General features: G+C 36.0%; 2 protein-coding genes across 2 annotated transcripts in view; both read right to left on the bottom strand.

Annotated features, from left to right (window-relative positions):
• Positions 1-7,662: 7,662 nt before the first annotated feature.
• Positions 7,663-8,995, bottom strand: LOC120421039 (putative odorant receptor 83c). The gene is made up of 4 exons (XM_039584182.1): positions 8,241-8,995; positions 7,992-8,181; positions 7,768-7,923; positions 7,663-7,716 (listed from the first exon to the last, which is right to left on the bottom strand). Exons 1-4 carry the CDS (start codon positions 8,993-8,995, stop codon positions 7,663-7,665), a joined length of 1,155 nt encoding a protein of 384 aa, XP_039440116.1.
• A 4,140-nt stretch (positions 8,996-13,135) lies between these two features.
• Positions 13,136-23,586, bottom strand: part of LOC120421043 (uncharacterized) — a 53,811-nt gene continuing 43,360 nt past the window's right edge. Inside the window, exons 5-6 of the mRNA XM_039584186.2 lie at positions 23,496-23,586; positions 13,136-13,153 (exon numbers count right to left, since the gene is read on the bottom strand). The exon at positions 23,496-23,586 is cut by the window's right edge and continues 65 nt beyond it. Of these exons, the coding sequence (XP_039440120.2) occupies positions 13,136-13,153; positions 23,496-23,586 (109 nt within the window). The remainder of the gene's footprint in view (positions 13,154-23,495) is intronic.

Genomic DNA, 23,586 nt, shown 5'->3' with positions numbered 1-23,586 from the left:
GTTTATCCGAAGTCAGAAAAATTTCACTTTGGACCTTAAAAACTCAAGAATAATGCTCCAATGTGATGATATCCAAGATGTCAGCTAAAATGGCGGATATGGAGTTTATATATATTTAATTTGTTTTATAACAGGCAGTTAACCATTAAAATTTGAATAATATAGTTTCACTGAACTTGATTTGTATGTCAAAAGTAATGAATCTTTATGCACAAGGATTTTTTTTTCATTTTCGTTTTCTGAAGTTTCTACAAACTTCAAGCTTCAACTATCAATCAAATATTAAAACGTTTGATATCTTCGTAATTAGTAAAAGGCCTTAAGGTTTTGTTTTTTTTTTTCTAAAACAAACATGGCCACCAAATGACCGATCGGGAATGATGCCTTTCAGAGCCCTAATGAGTTGCTACACAATTTAGTTAAATTTTCTCTGGTTGGTCCCATATTGATTTTAAACCTTATATTTACCCAAATTAACCTTTTAATCTTTCCATTTAACCATGCATATTTACCAAAGTCAGCTGTCCCTAATTCACATCTCAAATTTAAACTATAGTTTACCAATCTTTTCCAAATGATTTAAGAAAATAACCGATAATTTCTTCAACATTGATTTAAAGCTGTTATAGTATTTTCAATAATCTAAGTCTGAATTGGTATAAGGAAAATGAAACTGAATTGTAAACACAAAATATTATTGTTAAAATCCTGAAAAAAATCAATAATTAAGAAGAAGTTTAATTTCACTTATGAATTAATCAATCGTCCGTCAAATTTAATTGTATCCAAGGTGATAAAGAATTGAGTCATTTCAAATTCAGTGTGCATTTAGCACACCAAAAATTTAAAGTTTTATCTTAATTTAAACTTCACCATACAACCCAAGTAACATTTTTTCCAGGAGTTCTTCAAGATAGCTACAGCATAGCAGTTTGGACCGCGGTAGGATAAAATTTTCTTCAAAACTTCTTCAGGAGTTTGGAAGAGTACTTGAAGAGAGTTTTATCCTACCGCGGTCCAAACTGCCATGCTGTAGCTATCTTGAAGAGCTCTTGTAGAACTCCTGGAAAAAAATGTTACTTGGGAATATCATTGTAGAATATTCCAACGTTTATTTTTTCTAAAGAGACTTAGCTGCAAAAAAAAACCTAAGATAACCTCAGGTTCGCAAAAGCCTCTCCCCCTCACACATAAAATGCATCCTAATGGGGCTATTTACGGGCCAGTTACAAGAATGCAGCAATCCCCCCCCTCGAAAAACGCTGTACCACAACAACATCCCAGCTAATCCTTGACAGCCACTTATCCGTTTTAAGTGTGTTAAAACCACAACGAGCCAAGCTCGAAAAACGACGCCCAGAGAGACGTGAAACCAAAAGAAGCCAAGGCTTGTAAGGATCGCGAAAAAACATTTCGGGGGGGTGGGTTGGAATTTCCTCGTCCAAAGAAGAAGGGTGTTGTTGCATGCCACAGTGAGAGCGAGGCCGGAAATAACAGGAAACAGCCAGCAAGATTTGTGGCAGTTCGCCCCTTTCGAGGTTGGAGCGTTTCATGTTATTTCACTGGGTTTTTTTTTTTAATCTCTCCCTAGTTGAGCAAGGCAATTTTGGGTAAAGTCGCAAGTACAACGGTGGCAGTGCATTTGTGGGAAATGGTTAGCATACTGGCGAGGAAATTTATAGCCGTGCAGAATCATACGCTTCTATTTCAATGTCAAATAATAATAAACTACTTTGAGCTGTCCTTGAAGATTTGCTTAAAGATGTATTTTTAGCTAGTGAAATACTCAGAACATTGCGCTCGGTTGAAAATACATTGTTGAAAAATATCAATCTAGTCAAATTGGTTATGAAACTGGTTCAAGCAGAGCCGCCAAGTTTAGATTAATCTGTGAATGCCTGAGTATAGACAAGGTTTTTTTTAAAATTGAGTTTTTTTCAAGTTTAAAGTTTAAATTAATACATTTTTTTAATTGTATGTATGTATGTATGTATTTGAACCCCCGTCTTGGCAGGACTTGGCCATGACCACAGTATATTTCAACTGAGACGGTTCGGTTAGTAACCACCATATATCTCAAGAACCTTTGAAGCGAATACCTTTCTCTGGCTAACGATTTCTTCTGAAATTGTACGGACATAGATCGGTAATGCAGATGACTCGGGCCAGGCAATCCACGATTCCCTCGTCCAGTTCATGAGTATATGAGATGGCCTTGGGCTGTTTTGAGACGGTGTTAGTAGTTATATATTGGTTTGATATGTTATACCTTGTGACATTATTTCGCCACTACGGATCAATTCAGCTTTAGAGCATTAACTCCATGATGGCCGACTGGTTAGCGTTCCAGACCATAAACCCAAAGGGTGTGAGTTCGAATCCCACCTGATTCTTAAAGGTTTTTTGTTCATAATCAAAGTTTAATTCCTGATTCTAAATTTCAAGGGAACCGACCGGGATTTGATCCCTGAATCTTCTGCATTCGAGGCAGAAGCCGCAACCACGGAGCCGATAAATTTACACATTTTTCTTAATTATTAATTTATTAATTATTAAATTTCATAAACCCTTTTTTTCAGTTCGACAATGCTCAATGCTTAAACCATCATTTAGTGGCAAAATATTAGTAATTATTTTTTTGAGAAAATTAAAAAAAAACAATTTTTAAAATGTTTAATCATAAATATGAAAATATGGGTATCAAATTGTAACAGTTATATTTTTTCAGAAAATTATTAATTTATGAAAAGAATGTTTTCCCTAATTTTGGTGTAATGACTCAAAACTGGTAAAAAGCGTAAAAGTGCCAAAATGTATTACTATAAATGCAAAAAAAAAAAAAAAAAAATTACACAATGTCGCCTGAATTCTTATCAACTGATTGTACAAGTATTTTTTTGGTCCTTGGGATCAGTTCTCTCTGATTTATGGAAATTAATTTTATTTATATTTTTTGATTTAAATTAAACTTTGTGAGGGTCTTCTTTATGCCACTTTTTTCTTTGGTTTGCCCATAAATTTTTAAAGGGCCAGCTATTCATTATCACGCCCTTTTGAAAGAATTGTCTTTATTTCACAGATTGAATTTTGAACTATGAATTGCTTAGGTTAAATGAGGGATAGTTGAGTAAGACTTACAAAACTTTATTTTTCCTATTTTTTTATCCGCTGTATCTCAGCAACCAGAGTTCCAATCTTCAATATTTCTTAGACAAGTTTTTAGTTAATTTTCTGAATTTTTCGTAAAAAAAAATACTTTCAAAATGGACACTCATAGACACTATTCTTAAAAATCGTTAAGCTGAATTTAAGTCTATGTCTCGTGACCGGCGCATTTTATCAAAATTTCTGTAAAGTACTTTTCGATTGCAAATTTGATTTTTCATTAAAAAGTGAGGTCAAAACAAATATTGAGTAAGATTCAATTTTTTTTTCAAAAATCAATAAAAAAAAAGTCGACAGTCGGCGGCAACAATTTTGTGCCTACTTCTCTAAAGTTTGCGGGTTTTGGTTCCAAAAAGTTTTTTTTTGTGAAAAAAGTTAGTAAAAAAATCGGCAAGTTTTTTTTTATTTTATCAGTTTTTTTTAGAGTCCTCATCAATACCAAACAATTTCAACTTTGCCGAAGACACCAAATCGATCTTAAAATTCCTCAAAAGATACAGAATTTCGAATATTTACGTTTCAATTGCTATGGACAGCTGCCAAAGTTTAATGATTTTTTGTATGGATCTATACGCATCCCGAGCAGACGGAAATAACGTGGGAATAACATTTTTTGTTATTTGAAAATACTAGGCCAATAACATTTTATGTTATTTATAACAAGATTTGTTATTCGCCGTTATGATTTTTTTGTTATTGGATTGTTATTGTAATAACAGACTAATAACATTTTTAGTTATTCTTCGAACAAATCTTTGTTATTCTTTTTTGTTATTTTAACAACTAATCCGATCATCCCAATAACAGTTGGAGTTATTTTTCCATAACAAAAAATGTTATTCCCAAGTTGTTTTGGCTGTCAACCAATATCAGACAAATAACAAATTTTGTTATGATAACATAAACTGTTATTAAACTCTTATGCAAAAATGGATTTTGCAAGAATATTTCATAACACTTTTTGTTATTTTAACAGTATTTGTTATTGAAATGGCATTAATTTTGTTATTACCGTCTGCCCGGGATGATTTATCTCACCCCAATTGGCCTGGGTTCGGTCCCAGTCGGCTCCGGTGGCATTTTTCAAGTCTAGGTAGGGCGTCCAATTTTCCCGGGTTTTGAATTTCCCGGGAAACGGGAAAAATATTTTTGGAATCCCGGGATTTCCCGGGATCCCGGGAAATTTTTGTATCAGTAATTAAATCTATGTTTTCATTATATTTGTTATGTTTTCAAGCTTAAAATCATAGAATTAGCTTTAAAATATTAATTGGTGATAATCTACACTTCAATCTAAACGAAGACGAATGTTTTTAAATAGCCTAAAATTAAAATTAATTGATAAAAATCATTTTTTTGTGATGTTTTGGATTTTAAATAAACTACAATTTTCAATTCCAATATGATTCATTATTTATTTGCGATTCAAATTACATAAGTCTTTATAAAAATATTTCTCTTATATATTTTTTTTATATGACATGAGTAAAACAGCTTAAAAAACTTCATTAATATGTCTTAAAAACAAAAAAAAAAGACAACAAATAAAATGATACAAGTCAATGTAAAATTTTAGATAAGTTTTGAATTCACATATGAAACATATTTTATAAATTAACTTCAAGTAACTATCGCCAACCGGGGAAATCGGGACTAAAATTTGAATAGGTCCAGGAGATTTAGAGCAATACATTTGGAATTCGGTGTACTAATTGTTTAGTTCTGTTCCTGTTTTAACCAAAGTGATCCAAAACATTATGCATTTTTTTCTGCTTAAATACCTGTCTTTATTTGTCACATTTGTCCTTATTTGCCCCAGATGCAGGTGTTTGATTAAAAATAATTTAATATGAGATTTTTTTTCAAATATAAAATCGTAAATATACGTAAATATATCCAGTCGTTAAAAAAAGAAAAAAGAAAAAAATTAAAGCGCTAGACATTTCACGGACCTGTTAAATAAAATTATAATAAATTTCCCAAATAAGCCAAATAAATGCTGATATTTGCCGAATACATATTTTAATGCATTTTATCGATTACTAAGTATTCAACTGTTTATCTATTTTAATGCTTCTTATCGATTACTTAGTATTCAAGTGTTCTACTTGTTGCAAATCTGAATTTCCAGACCAAAATATGATTATTTTTTCAATTTCGGGAATTCCCGGGACAAATTATAGAAAATCCCGGGATTCGGGAATTCCCGGTTTTGGAAAAATCCCGGGATTTTTGTCCCGGGAATTCCCGGGATGGACGCACTAAGTCTAGGCATTTGATGATCCGTTCCAAAAAATATTTTGATTTTGATTGATTTTTTCAACATTGGTGAGGTTGGTTTTATTGTGTCTGACTCAGGAGTCCATATTTAAAATTGTCAAAGAAAAATAAATTTGAGCAAACAGATTGGAAATGTAGCACACTGTTTGAAGCCATCAAATTTAAGTTAAAGTTATTTCATTTATGTTCTGTCGTCTTGAACGTAATGATTGTCCAGGGACTAGTAAATTGACTTGCAAAAGACATAATTACATTTTTGTTTTTAGTGCAAACAAGATATCAAGAAATGGCCCTCAAAGTTTTGATTGGAAACTAACCCGAGCAGACGGAAATAACGTGGGAGTAACATTTATTGTTATTTGGAAAAACTAGGACAATAACATTTTATGTTATTTATAACAAGATTTGTTATCAGCCGTTATGATATTTTTATTATTGGATTGTTATTGTCATAACAGACTAATACCACTTTTAGTTATTTTTCGAACAAATCTAAGTTATTATTTTCCGTTAATTTAACAGCAAATCCGATCATTCCATAAGTTATTCTTCCATAACAAAAAATGTTAGTCTTAAGTTGTTCTGGCTTTCAACCAATATGTTATAATAACAAATTTTGTTATGATAACATAAACTGTTACCAAAACCTTATGCAAAAATAGATTTTGCAAGAATATTCCATAACCAAAAACGAAGTTATAGCTGTCGGCCACCATTGCTAGTACCAACCACTAGTGTCTTCCTTTTTATCTACAAGGACTTCTCCGCCCTGGGCTCCTAAGTGTATGAAAGTATGGCACGGAGCGACGGCGCCGAATACCCATATTTACACAAAGAATTTTAGAGCGCCCGCCGCGGGATTCGAACCAGCAACCTCTGGATTGTAAGTCCAGTGTGCGGTCCGATTGATCCACACGGGTGGGGACCATAACATTTTTTTGTTATTTTAACAGTATTTGTTATTGAAATGGCATGAATTTTGTTATTACCGTCTGTCCGGGAAAACATTTACAATTTATCTAAAAACTTAACCTACGCCAATTTCTGCCTGGTTAAGGGTGCACAGCAAATAAGGAAGATGTTGTCTTATTATTCCATAATTGACAAACTTACGGAACCAATCCTGCAACAATATGATTGTATAAATAGGCAAATTTTGTTATAAATCGCTTTGTAGACAGTGCTTTCGGGGATGAATAAAAAAATACATCGATAGTTCTCGTACTTTTGGAAATACAAAAATATTTGTAACAAAAATCTTTGTGCACCGTTAAGCTTGATCATAAATGATTTCACAAAAATTCAGTCTATTCTCGGCTTCATATTCCAACTCTCCCCTCGCGTTCAAAACCTTTTATTTTTAATGAATAGGTGTTCACCGCAAGTTCCAACAATGGCCACATTCTCCCGCTTGTTTGCGCGGCGCACAACTTTCGAGCAAGAACCACGGTAAGTCATACCTGGACCGAACTAAACTGCGAGAAAACAAACTGTTCATCACGGAGGCAAGGTTTCATCATCCTCAGATTCCGTTCTCTAGCATTCGGAGAGTCGGTAATCATCACCGTCATTACTATCCCTATTATCGCTTGCAGCTCGGGATCGCACTGTCGTTAGATAAGGGTTGGAAAATATATACGTTTTTCTTTTTGCATGAGAGGAACAGTAAAACAAACTAAAAGTTAGAAGTAACTGAAAATTCTAACCGATAAATTTACTGTGTCAAAACCAGAGTTCTCCATTTCGACGTTCAAACCAGCGAGACTTTTCCGAGCTCTGTGCAACTAACTATTCATGAGAAATTAACAAAAAAAAAAAAAAAAACTTTCCCAAACAGATGTCTTTGTTTTTCTTCGGGCTACCACCGTTAGCGCGCTGGAAAAGGTAAAAGTTGAATGATGAGCGTGGTGGTGGTTTGCTGCATTGACAGGGAAAATAGTCGTCTACGAAAATGGGAAATGTAACTCTGTCCTCGGTGGTGGGTGGCTTGGCCTTGGAACGTTCCGGGACATCGGGAAACCAGGTTCTCGCTTGTTGCTCGGAATGTGTGTTTTTGTGTTTTTTTTTTTCTCTGAAGCCATAGAAGGTTCTCGGTGTAATTACGTGAGTAGTCATTAGCATTTTTACGTTGAAACTTATACTACCGAGCTGTGGATCATCAGAGATATATGAGGTGAGAGTATTTTTCATTTAGCATTTAGGCAGCAATTTCCAAGCTTACTCCATGAAGCTAATCATCATTGCAAAGTACTGGTAGATGGTCTTCATAATCTGAAAGCGGATCCAAATTAAACAGTCCTTACCGAACATGTCAACGCTCACCTCAACGAACGTCTCAATGTTGAGCAGCGCCAACCCGCCGATGGTCAGCTCGACCGGGTTCTGACTGCTGTGAAACATAAACCGAAGCATCTGCCGCTGCGAATTATTCAACAGGTACCACTTGGTGTTGTAAATGGCGATAATTACTTCATCGTTCTGTGGAAAAACAAGCAGCAAAAAATATTGTTTGTAAATACTTTGTTATGCGCTATCGATTAACTCACTTTCACTCTGAAAATGGTTCCCAGCAGACAGAATTCCAGCAGCTGGAACAGTGCTCCCAGCAGGAAGGCATAGCTCGGAATGTCGTTGGTCATGTAGCACAGGAACAGCGAGAGGGTTAGACACGATACCGAAGACGCTACCTGGACGAAGTTGATCATCTCGTACCGTTGTCCCAGTTCGGATTCGTAGCTGAAAGTATGTTGATTTTTTTTTAAATAAATTAACTTCAACCTTTGCCTTTAACCAACTCAATTATCGCCAAATGATCCACTATGATTTGTTTAAGCTTGGTCGCAATTTGGCTCTCATCCCTCACTTTAGCTTCCATCAGTTCATCCAACTCTACGAGATCATTTTTGTAGACATCCACCAACCCAGCCAAGTTGGACACGAATAACAGAACGGCAGTATCGGAAGCCGAAATCCCACTTATAGCAATCGCCAGCAGAAACAATTGATACCCCAGTGTTACACTATAACCCCAGTTCGATTCGACCCCGACCCCTGGCAACACTGCCGTCAACGCCATGGTCCGTTCTCCGTACATAACGTAGAAATACAGCGGATACAGTCCGAACCCGGCGATGGCCACAAAGTAGGCAGCAATCAGCAACCTGCAGACCAAGTGCACCTTCTTCATCAAACTAAGCAGTACCGCGTTGTTCCGAGGGTTCTTCGCATGTTTCCGATGAAAGTCCTCCAGCAGCTTTATCCTTCCGTAGAAAAAGTCCCGATAGATGATTCCGGAGTACAGTTTGGCCGCGCCCTGAAACGCTATCCCAACCGGGGCCAGCGCCTGCAGCGTGACGTAAATGTCCGGATAGAAGAACCACGCGCTGTAGATCCCGATCACGATGTAGCTGAGACAGCCGACCAGGGTCATCGCGGTTAGGGCGTTGGGACGGTACGAATTCGCCAGGACGTCCATCCCAACGAACCGTGCGAGGCGGCGAGCGACGGCGACCAGGGCCTCGAAAGCTTCCAGGGACGTTTCAAACTCCATTGTCGGTAGGTTGATTTGAAGTTTTCTGGGTGAGTGTTGCGGTATTTGTATAGTTGGGTCATACATAGGTAAACGCTCATAATGAGGATAATTACAAACCATTCTTGTTGCACAGTACAAAATCATAGTTTTGTTGATTCTGTTAAATGGAAGAATGGATGATGCAGCCGAGCAATTCTCTACGAAACGGTATTTTTTCTTCAATTTTAATTTTTGTATTTTTTAATCATACAAAATTGATGTATGAAAATTCAAAAATCGGTATCTTTTGAAGGTATTTTTTGATCGATTTGGTGTCTTCGGCAAAGTTGTAGGTATAGATACGGACTATACTGAAAATATATGATACACGGTAAAAAATATTGGTGATTTTTCATTCAACTTTTTGTCACTAAAACTTGATTTGTAAAAAACAACTTTTCAGAAATTTCCAGGTTGTGCAAAAAATCTTTGACCAAGTTGTGAATTTTTTGATCAATGTAAAATGTAATTTGGTGACTTTGATAGCCGGGGTGGCTTTGATAGGTTCGCGATTTTTCTGCAAAATGAAGAGTACAATTCAAATACTTACGGAATGGTTTAGAATCATACTGACGGTGGTAGAGAAGTGTTCAAAGTACCTAAAGAAGAACATTCATAAAATTTTGAATAGTTCAGAAAGTTGGTTAACTATAGTTAAGAAAATGTTGATTAAAGTCATTATTTCAAACTTCTTAAAGTGTCATGATTTTCTCAATGAACATTATTTTGAATCGGAAAACGGAATGCATTTTTGGATTCCTTGGACAATTTTCCACTAGTAGAAGGTTAAATAAAATTGAAAATAATAAATAATATGTGTTTTTGAGACACAATTAAAAAAAAAACTCCAAATTTATTACCATTTTCAGTAGAACAAATTTCATGTAAAATATGAAAACTTGTGATTCGTGCTTTAAATTCAGTATAAAATGCAATATAAATCGATAATTTTATAAACAAAACTAGTTTTATCAAATTTCAGGCAAAATTCCTATTATTAACATTTTTACATAAAATTTATATGGGTAATTCTCTACCAACTCACACGAAATCGGGAAAAGTTGCCCCGACCCCTCTTCGATTTGCGTGAAACTTTGTCCTAAGGGGTAACTTTTGTCCCTGATCACGAATCCGAGGTCCGTTTTTTGATATCTCGTGACGGAGGGGCGGTACGACCCCTTCCATTTTTGAACATGCGAAAAAAGAGGTGTTTTTCAATAATTTGCAGCCTGAAACGGTGATGAGATAGAAATTTGGTGTCAAAGGGACTTTTATGTAAAATTAGACGCCCGATTTGATGGCGTACTCAGAATTCCGAAAAAACGTATTTTTCATCGAAAAAAAAAACACTAAAAAAGTTTTAAAAATTCCCCCATTTTCCGTTACTCGACTGTCAAAAATTTTGGAACATGTCATTTTATGGGAAATTTAATGTACTTTTCGAATCTACATTGACCCAGAAGGGTCATTGTTTCATTTAGAACAAAATTTTTCATTTTAAAATTTCGTGTTTTTTTCTAATTTTGCAGGGTTATTTTTTAGAGTGTAACAATGTTCTACAAAGTTGTAGAGCAGACAATTACAAAAATTTTGATATATAGACATAAGGGGTTTGCTTATAAACATCACGAGTTATCGCGGTTTTACGAAAACAAGTTTTGAAAATTTCCACCCCAGTGTTTGAACTGAAGACCTTTGGATTGCGAGTCCAACCGCCGCCAGCGATTCCACCGGAGTAGGCTTGGTTTGGTGTGTTGTTTGTACTTATGGCATGGAGACGACTCCTACACCTGGAATGACTTAACGGCCTAACAACCAAGGCCGGGACCGACATTTTACTTCCTCACCCGATGGAAGGTTGGAGCAGATGGGAATCGAACCCATTCGGCCACGCACTGTCATGTATAAAATGACGATATTTGAATCGAGTTCCGGTCACTTATCCAACATCCGGATAAATACAAAAACACTTGTATACATAACTTTTGAACTACATATCGAAACTTTATAAAAATCAATAGGTACGTATGGGACCTTAAACCAAATCGAATGCAACTGGTTTGACCAAAATCGGCTCAGCCAGTGCTGAGAAAACTCAGTGAGAATTTTGGTCACATACACACACACATACACACACTCAGACATTTGTTCAGTTTTCGATTCTGAGTCGATAGGTATACATGAAGGTGGGTCTACGAGCATTCTGTGAAAAGTTCATTTTACGAGCAGGATTATAGCCTTACCTCAGTGAGGAAGGCAAAACTATGACTATCAAAGTCACCCCGGAATTAAACTAAGAATTTTGCACGTAACTATTTTTCTAAACAACATTGAAAAAACTTTTTTTTTTTTTAAATGCATGGACTTTGTGTGGCCTACCCCAGTGCATGTTTTAAAAATAATAATCTTGATAAAAACCTTATCAGTTGATAAATATTCCAAAAACAAATTGAAATTCTATCAAAGTCACCCCGGTTTACGGTACTCTAGTGAAATTTTGATGATGTGCACCGTTTTCAAGTTAAAGCCATTTTAAGGTAACTTTTTTGAAAATAGTTGCAGTTTTTCATGAGTTAATTTAGCGCACATGTTTGCACACTTATGAAAAAAAAATATTTTTGATAAGCTGAGAAAATTCTCTATATTTTGCTTTTTTGAACTATGTTTAAACGGCCCTTAGTTGCTGAGATATTGCCATGCAAAGGTTTAAAAACATGAAAATTGATTATTTCTAAGTCTCACCCAAACAACCTACCATTTTCTTACGTCGATATCTCAGCAACTAATGGTTCGATTTACAATTTTAAAATATAAAACATTCGTGAAATTTTCCGATCCTAAAAAAAAATCCAATTTTTTTAATCAAGACTAACATTTCAAAAGGGCGTAATAATGAATGTTTGGCCCTTTTGAAATGTTAGTCTTGATTTAAAAATTTGGTATTTTTTTAAGGATCGGAAACTTTCACGAATGATATCGACGTTAGAAAATGGTGGGTTGTTTGGGTGAGACTTGGAAAACATCAATTTTCATGTTTTTAAACCTTTGCATGGCAATATCTCAGCAACTAAGGGTCATATCAACAAAGTTCTAAAAAGCAAAATATAGAAAATTTTCTCAGCTCTTCAAAAATATTTTTTTAAAGGTGGGCAAACATGTGCACTAATTTTAAAAAATGAAAAACTGCGACTATTTTCAAAAAAGTCACCTAAAAATTGGTTTAACATGAAAACGGTGCACTTTATCAAAATTTCACTAATGTACTTTTTGATTGCAAATTTGATTTAACATTAAAAAATTAAGTTAAAAAATTTTTGCGACCAATTTTTCGATTTTTTGAAAAAATCAGTGTTGATTCAAAAATTTATAACTCGCTCAATGATTTTTTGCACAACCTGGAAATTTCTGAAAAATTGGCATTTGATGTCTCCTAAAACATATCAGAAAATGAAAAAAAATTAAAATTGTGTTTTTTTTTTTGCAAATCAAGTTTTAGTAACAAAAAGTTAAATAAAAAATCACCAAAATTTTTTACCGCGTATCATTTTTTTCCAGTGTAGTCCGTATTCATACCTACTTATTTGCCGAAGACACCAAATCGATCAAAAAATTCCTTCAAAAGGTAAAGATTTTTGAATTTTAATACATCATTTTTGTATGGACAGCTGCCAAATTTGTATGGAAAATTATATGGACAAACTAATGATGCAAAATGGCTTCTTTGGGCATACTAAAGGCACCAAAAAAGTTTCAGTCGGATTAAAAAATACAAAAAAAACGTATGGCCGAAATCTGAGAGAACTGCTCAGCCATCAAAAATATATCTAGACCCACTCCTGCAGAAATACAAATCAATCGCGACAAAATGTCCTTTGAATTGCCCTCTAACAGGGTACCATAACATAAATTCTTATTTTATTCGTTCCACCTCAGCCGTTCAGCGCCATTTCCATTTTAAAAACTGCATGCAATTAGCAATAAAACTTTCACGTTAAACGACTCGAGCAATCTGCCAATTAAAGTAATCTACACCGAGTCAGCACAACCGCAGATCCTAAAGCTCGGTCCTCCTGCACCTTCCAAGAGCAGCACCAATAAATCTGCCAGAAAAACGCTCCCCTAAATAGGCACCTGAAACTGAAGAGAGAGAGAAAAAAAAAAGAAAGAAATCTCCCTCCCATTCCCCCCTCCACTAATCAACTTCTGACAGTCTGGAAATCGGAGAAATTTTCACAAAATTTAGTATATTGAACTGGGCGCTCACCTTGACAGTAGGAGGAGCGAGCCCCGCCAAACCCCGCGCACCCCGGGGTAAATGGACTGGTGAAAAGCTAAATCAGTTGAGGCGTGTCGAAAGCACACTTGCCAGCCCGGGTTGAGTTTTTCGGGAACGCTGAAAAGTGCTTATTTCGAGACGACGTCGTGCCAGCACATGCCACCCATCTCGGCTGGGTTGCCCCTTTTTCTCCTCATTGTCAAAAGCTGTCAGGCCGTTGAACGCTCTTTTGGGTGGATTGATGGGGCAGGCTGGTTGGTTGGCAGGGTTGGACGCTGGATCACGCGTCACCGCAAGAAATATTTTATTTATTAGAAATTCTTTGTGGGTTGAGGAAGCACTCCAGACGAAAACGAAGGAATTTATTTTTAGTCGCGACTGTGAGGGAAAGGCGTAGAGACGAAATTCAAGGTGATTCGGGCAACAATTCGATAGCGGTGTGCTCTCTTATACTAACTGACATTTTGGTAGTTGCGAGAAAATCGATTTTTAAACTTTGAATTACTGTTTCTGGAAAACTATTCGACAAACAATTGTTCTAACAATTTTAAAGTATGCACCTGACATTACTTAAAGACATTGTGAAATATAAAAACTTTTGAAATGCTAGAAAAATTTTAGCTGAGAAAATAAGAAAAAAAATCATGCTAGCAATTGGCACAAGTGTGTTTTGGGAGGTAATTTGTATGAGTTAGCACAAACGTGCACAGGGCTTTGGTACAAAAGCGTGCAAAGTAATTTTATTGTTAAAATAGTTCACATTAGTTGTTTCAATGTAATTTTTTCACGAGTTGGTTAATTTAAGCGTAAGAAAAACATTTTATATCAAAACTTTTTTCAAACACTGATTTTAGTTTGAATTTGGTAGGAAAATTAACCTTTTGGAAAAATTAGCATTTAAATCAAAATTTTTGTATAAAAAAATAAGTGAAATTATATTTTTTTATGAATATAATTGTAAAACCATCCATAATACATCAACTATGACGAATACTAGGTTGATGTATTCCTAAAAACATAAGAAAATGATGTTGTAAAAACTTTTAGCTTGTTTATTTTATTTCAATTATATCATACGACCTTTCAAAAACGAATGGTATCCAAGGCACAAACCGTTATTTAGATTTATGGTGAATTGCAGTTGGAACAAGTGTGTCTCATGCAATGGAATCGATGAATGTATTGAATAGAACAAATGTGCCTCAAACAAATTAAATACGTAATATTTTTAAGTATGGACGACCCATACAGTTGTGCCAAGTGTGCACATCAACTATGAAAGATGTTGTTACGTAGTTTTTTGCATGGACGACCCCTGCAGTTGAGCTAAGAGTGCACAACGACTTGAAGAATGGTAAAATTTGACTTTTGGGTTGGGCTAAGTGGGTAATGGGTTGGGGAAAAATGTTGTTACGTCGTTTTTTTTTGCATGGACGACCCCTGCAGTTGAGCTAAGAGTGCACAACGACTTGAAGAATATTAAATTTGACTTTTGGGTTGGGCTAAGTGGGTAATGGGTTGGGGAAAAATGTTGTTACGTCGTTTTTTTTGCATGGACGACCCCTGCAGTTGTGCTAGGAGTGCACAACGACTTGAAGAATGTTTCAAATTAGACTTTTGGGTTGGGCTAAGTGGGTAATGGGTTGGGGAAAAATGTTGTTACGTCGTTTTTTTTTGCATGGACGACCCCTGCAGTTGAGCTAAGAGTGCACAACGACTTGAAGAATATTAAATTTGACTTTTAGGTTGGGCTAAGTGGATAATGGGTTGGGGAAAAATGTTGTTACGTCGTTTTTTTTTGCATGGACGACCCCTGCAGTTGAGCTAAGAGTGCACAACGACTTGAAGAATGTTTCAAATTGGACTTTTGGGTTGGGCTAAGTGGGTAATGGGTTGGGGAAAAATGTTGTTACGTCGTTTTTTTTGCATGGACGACCCCTGCAGTTGAGCTAAGAGTGCACAACGACTTGAAGAATGTTTCAAATTGGACTTTTGGGTTGGGCTAAGTGGGTAATGGGTTGGGGAAAAATGTTGTTACGTCGTTTTTTTTTGCATGGACGACCCCTGCAGTTGAGCTAAGAGTGCACAACGACTTGAAGAATATTAAATTTGACTTTTGGGTTGGGCTAAGTGGGTAATGGGTTGGGGAAAAATGTTGTTACGTCGTTTTTTTTTTGCATGGACGACCCCTGCAGTTGTGCTAAGAGTGCACAACGACTTGAAGAATGTTTAAAATTGACTTTTAGGTTGGGCTAAGTGGGTAATGGGTTGGGGAAAAATGTTGTTACGTCGTTTTTTTTTGCATGGACGACCCCTGCAGTTGTGCTAGGAGTGCACAACGACTTGAAGAATGTTTCAAATTGGACTTTTGGGTTGAGCTAAGTGGGTAATGGGTTGGGGAAAAATGTTGTTACGTCGTTTTTTTTTTGCATGGACGACCCCTGCAGTTGAGCTAAGAGTGCACAACGACTTGAAGAATATTAAATTTGACTTTTAGGTTGGGCTAAGTGGATAATGGGTTGGGGAAAAATGTTGTTACGTCATTTTTTTTTGCATGGACGACCCCTGCAGTTGTGCTAAGAGTGCACAACGACTTGAAGAATGTTTAAAATTGACTTTTAGGTTGGGCTAAGTGGGTAATGGGTTGGGGAAAAATGTTGTTACGTCGTTTTTTTTTGCATGGACGACCCCTGCAGTTGAGCTAAGAGTGCACAACGACTTGAAGAATGTTTCAAATTGGACTTTTGGGTTGGGCTAAGTGGGTAATGGGTTGGGGAAAAATGTTGTTACGTCGTTTTTTTTGCATGGACGACCCCTGCAGTTGAGCTAAGAGTGCACAACGACTTGAAGAATATTAAATTTGACTTTTGGGTTGGGCTAAGTGGGTAATGGGTTGGGGAAAAATGTTGTTACGTCATTTTTTTTTGCATGGACGACCCCTGCAGTTGTGCTAAGAGTGCACAACGACTTGAAGAATGTTTAAAATTGACTTTTAGGTTGGGCTAAGTGGGTAATGGGTTGGGGAAAAATGTTGTTACGTCGTTTTTTTTTGCATGGACGACCCCTGCAGTTGAGCTAAGAGTACACAACGACTTGAAGAATGTTTCAAATTGGACTTTTGGGTTGGGCTAAGTGGGTAATGGGTTGGGGAAAAATGTTGTTACGTCGTTTTTTTTGCATGGACGACCCCTGCAGTTGAGCTAAGAGTGCACAACGACTTGAAGAATATTAAATTTGACTTTTGGGTTGGGCTAAGTGGGTAATGGGTTGGGGAAAAATGTTGTTACGTCATTTTTTTTTGCATGGACGACCCCTGCAGTTGTGCTAAGAGTGCACAACGACTTGAAGAATGTTTAAAATTGACTTTTAGGTTGGGCTAAGTGGGTAATGGGTTGGGGAAAAATGTTGTTACGTCGTTTTTTTTTTGCATGGACGACCCCTGCAGTTGAGCTAAGAGTGCACAACGACTTGAAGAATGTTTCAAATTGGACTTTTGGGTTGGGCTAAGTGGGTAATGGGTTGGGGAAAAATGTTGTTACGTCGTTTTTTTTGCATGGACGACCCCTGCAGTTGAGCTAAGAGTGCACAACGACTTGAAGAATATTAAATTTGACTTTTGGGTTGGGCTAAGTGGGTAATGGGTTGGGGAAAAATGTTGTTACGTCATTTTTTTTTGCATGGACGACCCCTGCAGTTGTGCTAAGAGTGCACAACGACTTGAAGAATGTTTAAAATTGACTTTTAGGTTGGGCTAAGTGGGTAATGGGTTGGGGAAAAATGTTGTTACGTCGTTTTTTTTTGCATGGACGACCCCTGCAGTTGAGCTAAGAGTACACAACGACTTGAAGAATGTTTCAAATTGGACTTTTGGGTTGGGCTAAGTGGGTAATGGGTTGGGGAAAAATGTTGTTACGTCGTTTTTTTTGCATGGACGACCCCTGCAGTTGAGCTAAGAGTGCACAACGACTTGAAGAATATTAAATTTGACTTTTGGGTTGGGCTAAGTGGGTAATGGGTTGGGGAAAAATGTTGTTACGTCATTTTTTTTTGCATGGACGACCCCTGCAGTTGTGCTAAGAGTGCACAACGACTTGAAGAATGTTTAAAATTGACTTTTAGGTTGGGCTAAGTGGGTAATGGGTTGGGGAAAAATGTTGTTACGTCGTTTTTTTTTGCATGGACGACCCCTGCAGTTGAGCTAAGAGTGCACAACGACTTGAAGAATGTTTCAAATTGGACTTTTGGGTTGGGCTAAGTGGGTAATGGGTTGGGGAAAAATGTTGTTACGTCGTTTTTTTTGCATGGACGACCCCTGCAGTTGAGCTAAGAGTGCACAACGACTTGAAGAATATTAAATTTGACTTTTGGGTTTGGCTAAGTGGGTAATGGGTTGGGGAAAAATGTTGTTACGTCGTTTTTTTTGCATGGACGACCCCTGCAGTTGAGCTAAGAGTGCACAACGACTTGAAGAATATTAAATTTGACTTTTGGGTTGGGCTAAGTGGGTAATGGGTTGGGGAAAAATGTTGTTACGTCGTTTTTTTTGCATGGACGACCCCTGCAGTTGAGCTAAGAGTGCACAACGACTTGAAGAATATTAAATTTGACTTTTGGGTTGGGCTAAGTGGGTAATGGGTTGGGGAAAAATGTTGTTACGTCGTTTTTTTTGCATGGACGACCCCTGCAGTTGAGCTAAGAGTGCACAACGACTTGAAGAATATTAAATTTGACTTTTGGGTTGGGCTAAGTGGGTAATGGGTTGGGGAAAAATGTTGTTACGTCGTTTTTTTTGCATGGACGACCCCTGCAGTTGAGCTAAGAGTGCACAACGACTTGAAGAATATTAAATTTGACTTTTGGGTTGGGCTAAGTGGGTAATGGGTTGGGGAAAAATGTTGTTACGTCGTTTTTTTTGCATGGACGACCCCTGCAGTTGAGCTAAGAGTGCACAACGACTTGAAGAATGTTTAAATTTGACTTTTAGGTTGGGCTAAGTGAGTAATGGGTTGGGGAAAAATGTTGTTACGTCGTTTTTTTTTTTGCATGGACGACCCCTGCAGTTGAGCTAAGAGTGCACAACGACTTGAAGAATATTAAATTTGACTTTTGGGTTGGGCTAAGTGGGTAATGGGTTGGGGAAAAATGTTGTTACGTCGTTTTTTTTGCATGGACGACCCCTGCAGTTGAGCTAAGAGTGCACAACGACTTGAAGAATATTAAATTTGACTTTTGGGTTGGGCTAAGTGGGTAATGGGTTGGGGAAAAATGTTGTTACGTCGTTTTTTTGCATGGACGACCCCTGCAGTTGAACTAAGAGTGCACATCGACTTGAAGAATATTAAATTGGATTTTTGGTTGGGCTAAGTGGGTCGTGAGTTTTTTTTTTATCTTTTTAAGTACTTTGTATGGGATTTTGTATGAGCTATATTGTACAGGAAACATGTATGCAAAGTTTCAGCTACGTAACAACATTTTACAAGTGGGTTCCAACCCAAAAGACCAAATTGAAAAGATTCTTTAAGTCGTTGTCCACTCTCAGCTTAACTGCAGGGTTCGTTTATGCAAAAAAATACTACGTATTGTTAGTGGGGGTGAAAGTATTTTTTTTACGGATTTTACCATTTCTCAGGTGCGTCTCTATGACTCTAAATTCTGTTAAAATGATATAATATTGTATAGTAGCCCAACTCAAAAGTCCAATTTGAAACATTCTTCATGTCGTTGTGCACGCTTAGCTCAACTTTAGGGGTCGTCCATGCAAAAAAACGACGTAACAATAATTTTCCCCAACTCATTGCCCGCTTAGCCCAACCCAAAAGTCCAATTTGAAACATTTTTCAAGTCGTTGTGCACTCCTAGCACAACTGAAGGGGTCGTCCATGAAAAAAAACGACGTAACAACATTTTTCCCAACCCATTACCCACTTAGCCCAACCTAAAAGTCCACTTTGAAACATTCTTCAAGTCGTTTTGCACTCTTAGCACAACTGAAGGGGTCGTCCATGAAAAAAAAACGACGTAACAACATTTTTCCCCAACCCATTACTCACTTAGCCCAACCTAAAAGTCAAATTTAAACATTCTTCAAGTCGTTGTGCACTCTTAGCACAACTGTAGGGGTCGTCCATGAAAAAAAACGACGTAACAACATTTTTCCCCAACCCATTACCCACTTAGCCCAACCCAAAAGTCCAATTTGAAACATTCTTCAAGTCGTTGTGCACTCCTAGCACAACTGAAGGGGTCGTCCATGCAAAAAAAAACGACGTAACAATAATTTTCCCCAACCCAATGCCCACTTAGCCCAACCCAAAAGTCCAGTTTGAAACATTCTTCAAGTCGTTGTGCACTCCTAGCACAACTGCAGGGGTCGTCCATGAAAAAAAACGATGTAACAACATTTTTTCCCAACCCATTACTCACATAGCCCAACCTAAAAGTCAAATTTAAACATTCTTCAAGTCGTTGTGCACTCTTAGCACAACTGTAGGGGTCGTCCATGAAAAAAAACGACTTAACAGCATTTTCCCCCAACCCATTACTCACTTAGCCCAACCCAAAAGTCCAATTTGAAACATTCTTCAAGTCGTTGTGCACTCCTAGCACAACTGAAGGGGTCGTCCATGCAAAAAAAAACGACGTAACAATAATTTTCCCCAACCCAATGCCCACTTAGCCCAACCCAAAAGTCCAGTTTGAAACATTCTTCAAGTCGTTGTGCACTCCTAGCACAACTGAAGGGGTTGTCCATGAAAAAAAACGATGTAACAACATTTTTCCCCAACCCATTACCCACTTAGCCCAACCTAAAAGTCCACTTTGAAACATTCTTCAAGTCGTTGTGCACTCTTAGCACAACTGAAGGGGTCGTCCATGAAAAAAAAACGACGTAACAACATTTTTCCCCAACCCATTACTCACTTAGCCCAACCTAAAAGTCAAATTTAAACATTCTTCAAGTCGTTGTGCACTCTTAGCACAACTGTAGGGGTCGTCCATGAAAAAAACGACGTAACAACATTTTTCTCCAACCCATTACCCACTTAGCCCAACCCAAAAGTCTAATTTGAAACATTCTTCAAGTCGTTGTGCACTCCTAGCACAACTGAAGGGGTCGTCCATGAAAAAAAAACGACGTAACAACATTTTTCCCCAACCCATTACCCACTTAGCCCAACCCAAAAGTCCAATTTGAAACATTCTTCAAGTCGTTGTGCACTCCTAGCACAACTGAAGGGGTCGTCCATGAAAAAAAACGACGTTACAACATTTTTCCCAACCCATTACCCACTTAGCCCAACCTAAAAGTCAATTTTAAACATTCTTCAAGTCGTTGTGCACTCTTAGCACAACTGAAGGGGTCGTCCATGAAAAAAAAAACGACGTAACAACATTTTTCCCCAACCCAAAAGTCCAATTTGAAACATTCTTCAAGTCGTTGTGCACTCTTAGTACAACTGCAGGGGTCGTCCATGCAAAGAAAACTACGTAACAACATTTTAAACTAGCCTACAGAACCTAAGTACACTAATCCTAATCAATGGGTCGTCCAAACAAAAAAAAACTACTCCACGAAACCATTTTAACACACTTCACCTAACTGATAATTCCTTCTCGCTTCCAAATGTGCACACTTGTGCTATTTGCCTTCCAAAATAGTGCTCCATAATATTGCTCAAACTAGTAAGGACACCTGGCAATTTACCATAATATTATAGTGTAATCGTAATTTTATGGATTTGCGTGTTTTCAAAAGGTCAAGCCATGATGAAAAATAAGAGAGCACATCCATGATGCGTTCGAAAATGTCAGTTAGTACAAATGGTTGCAAGGCGATATCTCCGCGTAGGAAACGAATTTTTCAGATCTGTTAGAAGCGTTTTGTAGGGAATTTAATTAGCTAAAAGATGGCATCATTAACTCATTTTGGCCCAATTTTCAGTTAGAACATTAGAGCACACCGCTATCGAATTATGTATTGTATTTTTGTATTTTTGTATTTTTGTATTTTTGTTTTTTTTTTTTTGTATTTTTGTATTTTTGTATTTTTGTATTTTTGTATTTTTGTATTTTTGTATTTTTGTATTTTTGTATTTTTGTATTTTTGTATTTTTGTATTTTTGTATTTTTGTATTTTTGTATTTTTGTATTTTTGTATTTTTGTATTTTTGTATTTTTGTATTTTTGTATTTTTGTATTTTTGTATTTTTGTATTTTTGTATTTTTGTATTTTTGTATTTTTGTATTTTTGTATTTTTGTATTTTTGTATTTTTGTATTTTTGTATTTTTGTATTTTTGTATTTTTGTATTTTTGTATTTTTGTATTTTTATATTTTTGTATTTTTGTATTTTTGTATTTTTGTATTTTTGAATTTTTGTATTTTTGTATTTTTGTATTTTTGTATTTTTTGTATTTTTGTATTTTTGTATTTTTGTATTTTTGTATTTTTGTATTTTTGTATTTTTGTATTTTTGTATTTTTGTATTTTTGTATTTTTGTATTTTTGTATTTTTGTATTTTTGTATTTTTGTATTTTTGTATTTTTGTATTTTTGTATTTTTGTATTTTTGTATTTTTGTATTTTTGTATTTTTGTATTTTTGTATTTTTGTATTTTTGTATTTTTGTATTTTTGTATTTTTGTATTTTTGTATTTTTGTATTTTTGTATTTTGTATTTTTGTATTTTTGTATTTTTGTATTTTTGTATTTTTGTATTTTTGTATTTTTGTATTTTTGTATTTTTGTATTTTTGTATTTTTGTATTTTTGTATTTTTGTATTTTTGTATTTTTGTATTTTTGTATTTTTGTATTTTTGTATTTTTGTATTTTTGTATTTTTGTATTTTTGTATTTTTGTATTTTTGTATTTTTGTTTTTTTGTATTTTTGTATTTTTGTATTTTTGTATTTTTGTATTTTTGTATTTTTGTATTTTTGTATTTTTGTATTTTTGTATTTTTGTATTTTTGTATTTTTGTATTTTTGTATTTTTGTATTTTTGTATTTTTGTATTTTTGTATTTTTGTATTTTTGTATTTTTGTATTTTTGTATTTTTGTATTTTTGTATTTTTGTATTTTTGTATTTTTGTATTTTTGTATTTTATTGTTATTTCTTAAGTAGTTTAAAGATTTTTCAAAAAATTTATCCAAAATTTTCCACAATAATCAGCACCAGGCACAAACCATTCACGCTCACATGCTGAGCGAGTGCCGACAAAAAGGAAAAGTTCCGCTGTCTAATATAAACTTCAGTTCAGGCGGCTGAAAAATCACTAGACAGAGTGAAAAGACAATGAAAAATCAAATAGAAAATGGGAACAAACTGACGTGCAGGATCTCTTTTGACGTGGATTTGGAAGTTTTCAGCAGGGGACGAAAAGAAAATATTTTCCGAACGAATTTTCCACATATTTTTATCACCACATGTGTTCGAGCATTCCCCGATTGTCAGAGTTTGGAACAAGTGAAAGTTTTTTTCTTCTTCATATTCTCATTTTCTCATTTTTCTTTCACGTGGTGGGAAATGTTTGATGGTGGCAATCGAAAAATTCTATTTGTTTGATTTCGAAGCATTGCAATTGGAGGAAAAGTGGTGACGAGCAACAGCCATTGCCGCTGCCGGGGAAAATTAATATTTTTCAAAGACGATTCCAAGTGAAACTTTTCACATTCGAACACACGCTCGCAGAGATGCACGAGCACAAACAGTTTTCCAAGAAAAATATGATGAGTTGGAAAACTATTCCGCTGAAATATTTGCCCCATAATGGGAAAGAGAGGGGGGCTGCAATTCCGATGTTTTCCCAGGAAATGAGGGAGGAATGCAAGGAAAGATCGATGATGGAGTACGGTCTAAGAGGGATGGGATGAGTTCGTTTCGCATCATTACCCTCGAAGTTTTGTGATAACGAAAGAGCAGCAGCAGTTGCATCGTTAGAGATGCAATCGCAGGTTCAGGTTGGTGGAAAATGGAGAAGATATCTGATCTAAGGAAAAGAAAATATTATGATGATGATTCTGTGCTGATGAGGGAGAACTCAACTAACTTTTTCATTGAAATTGAAATTTATTTTAAGGAAACCCACAGAAATTTATTCAACAAATTGTACCATCATTGCAAAGTAGGAGTAAATGGTCTTTATTATCTGTAAAACAAAAATGAAAATAATCTTGACTATAACAAATTGCTTCAAAATTTACCTCAACAAACGTCTCCATATTGAGCAGTGCCACCCCACCGATAGTCATTTCGACGGCATTTTGCGACCGATGCAGCAAAAATTGCCACATT

The sequence above is a fragment of the Culex pipiens genome, chromosome 2 (assembly GCF_016801865.2).
Source record: "Culex pipiens pallens isolate TS chromosome 2, TS_CPP_V2, whole genome shotgun sequence".
Lineage (NCBI taxonomy): Eukaryota > Metazoa > Arthropoda > Insecta > Diptera > Culicidae > Culex > Culex pipiens.
Note: the sequence above shows the minus strand (reverse complement) of the source record. Positions and strands in the feature narration are given on the sequence as shown.